At 37.5% G+C, this 6,000-nt stretch overlaps 1 protein-coding gene across 1 annotated transcript in view; it reads left to right on the top strand.

The window, feature by feature from the left end:
• Positions 1-5,751, top strand: part of LOC137642595 (isovaleryl-CoA dehydrogenase, mitochondrial) — a 225,601-nt gene extending 219,850 nt beyond the window's left edge. Inside the window, exon 9 of the mRNA XM_068375291.1 lies at positions 3,454-5,751. Within this exon, the coding sequence (XP_068231392.1) occupies positions 3,454-3,587 (134 nt within the window). The 3' untranslated portion in view covers positions 3,588-5,751. The remainder of the gene's footprint in view (positions 1-3,453) is intronic.
• Positions 5,752-6,000: the final 249 nt, after the last annotated feature.

Raw genomic sequence — 6,000 nt, forward strand, 5'->3', positions numbered from 1 at the left:
TTGGGTGGATTACAAATCCATTTGTTAGAGATAAAGCAAAGATATATAAGATCAGTGTCACCCTATTGTTAAAGGAGGGTGATAATCTTGTTGAAATTACAACCAATAGGACACTTAAGACTTTATTCAGCAAATAAAGTTTGGCTGACTGTCAGGCTCAAGTCCGACCAGAGTACCTGGACTTGCAACAATTGCTTTGAGGAACTTCATACTGTTCCCAAGAACGTATAACTGCGATTTTCTACACTAGTTGATCTTAAAACTAAGAAGCACAACAGAATCAGTGTCGAACCTGATATGTAACTGAAGCTCAGTAGATTGGAGCCTGATTTTCCAAGAGTAATGAATCAATGAATCAGCAAAACAGTACTATTCATTGTATTCAGTATGTTTTGAGATGTGAGGAGGAAGCCTTGATGTTAAGTTCACTAAAATGTATGCAAAATTGCAAAATTGATATTGATTATGCTGAGTAAAAGGTAAAAATTCATATTGAAGATGAGCCATTAATAAATAAATTTGTGGCAATTTTAGTATATTATAGCCTGGAAACACTTATAGACCAACAGAGGGAAATTATCATAGAAAGGGGTCTGCTCCATCAGTAAATTTTAAAAAATGGGGTCTGCTGCACATAGTTTTAAAAAATCGAGGAGGGACTTCAGATGGTGGTTGGAGAAAGAAAACCTCCAAGGATGCCCACTCGCTGCTGCCTCCAGAGTTTTTTCTCAGATGCTTCAAGAGAGGGGCCGACACATGATATCTGGCTCCTGGATGGAGGAAAATTGCTGGGGGCACATAAAAATTTTGGAGATGAGACCAGCCTCTTTAGTTCTCAAAAAGTTTTGCCGTCTTCTGCAGGTCACTCGGTGGTTTTGGTGAGCAACAGCACCAACGTGGCGGCGTCCTATATCAACAAACAAGGAGGTGCAGTACTATGTCAGTGCAGCTGTGCCATCTGACAGTGAGAACTCTTAAGTAGGCAGAGGACAATGTGATTACATTTTCAGCCCGCTTCATCCCGAGAAAGAGGAACGTGGGAGCAGCCAAGTTGAGCAGGAAGACCCAAGCAGTCGTTTCAGTGTGGTATTTGTGTCATCTGGTAGCAACATAGATCCTCATTTTTTGGGGTTCTCCAATGATAGTCCTCTTCGATACATCTCCGAACAAAAACCTCCTGATCTACTGCTCTCTTGTTCCAGACCCAGGAGCAGCATTCGAGGATATTTTTCAACACCCATTGGACAGCTTCAACTCTTAGGCTTTTCCGCCGTTTTGCTTACTTAAGAGAGTTGTGAATCGAGTAAGGGACACTCCCAACGTTTTATTAACGTTGGTATCCAAGGTGGCCACACATAGTGTGGTACAGGAACCTTCAGCACCTCCTAACAGAGACTCCGAGAAAATTGCCAACTCCCTCAACCTTCTGTATGTCAGCCTCACGCCAGGATTTTCCTCAATGATCCGAGATCCCATTGTCTTCACGTATGGAGGTCATTCAGCATTTCCTCTCATAGAAAGGCTTTTCTAAAGAGACATTGCAACAGATGTCTGGATACCAATGCAAATCTTCGGTGGCTGTCTACCACCCCAAGTGGCCCATCTTCTATGGTTGGTGTCATGGGAAGGGTCTCTCTCCCCATGGAATCTCTGTACCATTGATTGCTGGCTATTTGTACTACCTCCATAAGGAGAAACACTGATTCGTTTCAGCAGTAAAAGATAATCGCTCAGCCTTGAGCCAAGTGTTTAGACAAGAGAAGAAGATACTTCTTCGGAGGAGTAAATTTCCATGCTTAATTAGGTGTTTTGAGGAGACCTGCCCTTCAGTTGAGGTGAGCCCTCCTTCCTGGAACATGGTAAAGGTGTTACATTCCTTAAAGGGGGCACCCTACGAATCGTTGAGGCGAGCTTCAGACAGGGACCTCATCCTGAAGACGGTTTTCCATCTCGCTTTAGCTAAATGTGTTAGCAAACTGCATGGTCTCTCATTCAACATCACCCTTTCGCAAAAACTCAGAACCCATCCATGCCTAATAGCAGATTTCTATCTTTCCAAGTTATAAGTCTTGGGTAAGTAACTGATGACCCTGACCACCTTTTACTGTGCCCTGTGAGAGCTCTAAGGTGTTATCTGAAACTCACTAGGCCTTGAAGACCTCGTTTACTGCATCTTTTTGTGAGTACAAGAAGAATCAAGATCACCTCCAGGAATATGATCTCATGGTTAAAGGAAGTGATCTTTCGAACACTTTTCATATTCTGCAGATAAATCATGTGTAAAGCTCATGACGTGAGAGGCATCTGCACCTCTGGCACTGAGGATGAATTTCTCTGTGATGTAGGTTTTCCAAGCAGGTGTATGGAAGCATCATACAACTGTCACTGCCTCTACCTGTGGAGTGTGACCCCACAAGTCCTTAGACACCACTCTAGGACTTGTTGTAGCTGCTCAGTAGGTGGTATAAGCTAACTTGGCTCCTTTCACAGTACCAATAGCTGCGAGTCAAGGACTGTGGTTACATATAAGACTGGGATGAAAGTGAAGAGTGACTGGCCTACCCAGACTGCTCGTAGCAATTCCGTGCTCAAGCATGGGAGAGAGTTTTCCCCATGCTCCCTACAAGGGCAGGTGTGATGTAGCGAGGCAATCCACAATTATAAGATAGTCCTCAAATTGCAACATCTTCAAACCCATTACAGTACTTTGCAAGCCTACTACATAGAGTATTCCAGCTCAAGTACAACACTTTTAACAGCCAGGGCCATGAAATTCGCTGCTGCTTCTCTATGAATCTAAAATGCTAGAGTTCCGGGTTTTCGAGTTAAGCTTCCACCCATTTGGGAAATGGGACTTCCACCTAAGGATAAATCTCCTTTAGTAAAGGACGATGGTTTGTATTTGCGTAGGAACAAATCACAAATTTTTAAAGTATGTGATTTTCATTTTAACTATCTATATAAACATGAGTCCCTTACTCAAAATTGCCCGCCATCAGCAGCCCCCAAGAAAGTACCAGGCTTCAATCTAAGTGAAATGGTGAATTGTCAGTAAGCCGGCGTGGGGCAGTCGCCTCCCCGTCACGGTAATTACCTGTCAGTTGTTTACAACTCATTATAATTTAAATGACATGTTCTAGCTTTGCTTTTATCTATTCTTCTATAGTGAAGGGCTCAAGTTTGTATAGCTAGAAAAAATACAAATTACTTTAAAAATTTTTGACTTAGATCTAAAGTCCACCTAATAGTTTATTTAGCTTTTGTAACAGCTTGATATCTGGATCTCATATCTCAAAATCTTTCAAGGTAGTGTTATTAATGTGTCTGTACTTTAATTTTGATATTGGTAAGTGCATACTGTACCTTTAGTTAAGCATTTCAATTATGAACTTACTAAAGTCAAACTTGTATGAACAAAAAGACTCGGTTAATTTTTCGTTCTGTTGTCCTTAGGTGGAAATGGTTACATCAACGACTATCCTACTGGAAGACTTCTGAGAGACGCAAAGTTATATGAAATTGGAGCAGGAACCAGTGAAATCAGACGCCTTGTTATCGGCAGGGCACTCAATTTTGAGTATAAATAGTTAACTACTATATGAGGCCATGAAATGGATAATCTTTTAATGGAGCATTTTGGGAAAATAACACTGCCCTAATAGGTAGCTTGTGAATGTGATTTTAATACTCTGGGAACAGTTTTGTGTTTGTATATGCCTAATGTATTTATTTTGATTAGCTTAGTTCATTGTTAGTGTATTGTATATACTGTTATATAGGTTAGATTTAGTGCAGTATAATTTTGAGGTGTAATTTTTAAAACCAAGATATGAACATTGAATTCACCATTAGTTACACAAGGAAGTTGTAGTTGGACAATATATTTTGGAGTATAATTGTATTATACTGTGTAAATTCTTGTTTTTAAATTTATTTTCTCTTCTATCCCTAAGAATCATAGTTATGATTTACAATTTGTTGTGTAATTTTTTTTTTTCACATGTCAAATATATGTGCATGTAACTTTTTTTGTAATGTCGTTTATTTAAGAAACTGTAATGTAAAAATTACACTCAGAGTTTGTTAATTATAAAGTTAGTGTCATAAGGCAATGACCAAATGGAGAGTAGGCTTATATTATCAACATTTTGGATAAGCACTGGTTATTTGTGCAAATTCTTTTGGTGTTAGGGTTTCATCATAACAGTGTATGAATAGAAATCATGTAAACTCTGGCATTTGCTATTTCATTAAGAGTTGGGTGCTTTGCTTAAGGGAATTGAGGTGTATGTAGTTGGTTGGGACAGGCATAAACTTTCTTATTACTTGTCAAATTGATTTTTTTATGGGGAAAAGTGTATCTTGGTCTGAAGTACAAAGGTATGAATTTAGATGAATTAAATATTGTGATTTGGTGTTACCTTGTAATGAGTGATTGATTGATTATGAGTTATCTGGCATCTTGACATCCAAGGTCATTGACGCCAAATTGCAAGAAGTGAAGTTAGTTAGGAGGCAAACAGAGTTGAGACTTAGTCTTAGGATAAGCTAAGGATACAGCAGTCTAAGGTATACCCCCCCCCCCCCGGCAATTAAAGTAGGTAAGGATATGGCTTTTAATTAGCTTAGGTGGGGAACCTTAGGTCAAATTGTTTGTTTCCCTTTTAAAATAGGATGTTTTAGTCATAACTTTTGGATTTTTAAAACTTCTAAAATTTGAAAAATACTGTATGGGTTTCCCCAATTTGCATCAGACAGTTCAAAGTAAAGTGCAGCACATACAATATATGAGGAACACTTCTTATTTTAGGAATATTGTGCCATAGTAATTATATACCCACATTCTACTTACTGATCTAGTCTGTCCCAACAGACTACAAAGGTGTATGAATAAAAAACAAGTAAACTGGCATATGCCATTTCATTAGAGTAGGGTGCATTGCGAAAGGGGATTTACAGATTGGATCAAGTGAAATCTCTCTCTCTCTCTCTCTCTCTCTCTCTCTCTCTCTCTCTCAACACCAGTTAAGAAAAGTGATACTGATATTATGTCATTCCCATGGGTCTTGTGAATGTTAGTCCTTATAAGTAAATGAATGAATATCAGTTTCTTTATTAAAGATGTTCATTTTGTTGATTGCAAACAAATGTACAGCCTTTTGTTTTTATTTGGAGATTTGGTGTTTTATATAACTTGTACATTACTCTTTAAATTATTAAGCCATCATATGATCAACTTGCTGTCTATGTGGTATTGAAATTTACAGCAGCAGTAGTTATTTCTAAAAGGATGAAGGTTTTTTCTAAATTCTAATAAAGTTTCAACTTTCCTCAAGGTTTTATTAGCAACACAGTTTTATCTGAATTATTTTTTCTAATTATTTTATTCATAGGTCGTAGCATTATGTAATGGGTTAGCTTTAGGATTTTATTCATACATGATAGATAGATAGATAGCCGATTATTATTAGGTCTGTGTTGTAGTTGTCCCTATGGTTGTTAGTAAGTAGCTGAATGCAGTTAGGTATGTACTGTATTTGTGTAACTAACACTGTTGTTAGTGTAGAGGAAAATGGGAGCAGATTTGTTGATGAAAAGAGTAGCTTATTTAGACGGTTTTGGATTAGTACTTAAGTGCAGTAATTTTTATTGTAGTCAAATAAACAAATTTCCATGTACAATTGTCGTGTATCTCCTTTATTTTAGTGGAAGCAGTATTTTTTAAATGATAAAGGTACAGTATTTTGGAAAGGTTGATTTTATTTTTCCTTTTGAGTCCTCCATTGACAACATCTGTGATTTTCATGCTTTACTTGTCATTTGAACTTTAAATATGATAAAAGAATTATAGTTAAACTTGGTACAATTGTAGATCATGAATTGATCTCCATTAGTGTCTACTTATTTTATTTAAATAAATATTTTGCCAACGTGTGAATATGTAAATCCATATTTAGTACAAATTGTACTCAAGTTTAATCTTGCCAATATCTATATAAC

The sequence above is a fragment of the Palaemon carinicauda genome, chromosome 6, assembly GCF_036898095.1.
Source record: "Palaemon carinicauda isolate YSFRI2023 chromosome 6, ASM3689809v2, whole genome shotgun sequence".
Lineage (NCBI taxonomy): Eukaryota > Metazoa > Arthropoda > Malacostraca > Decapoda > Palaemonidae > Palaemon > Palaemon carinicauda.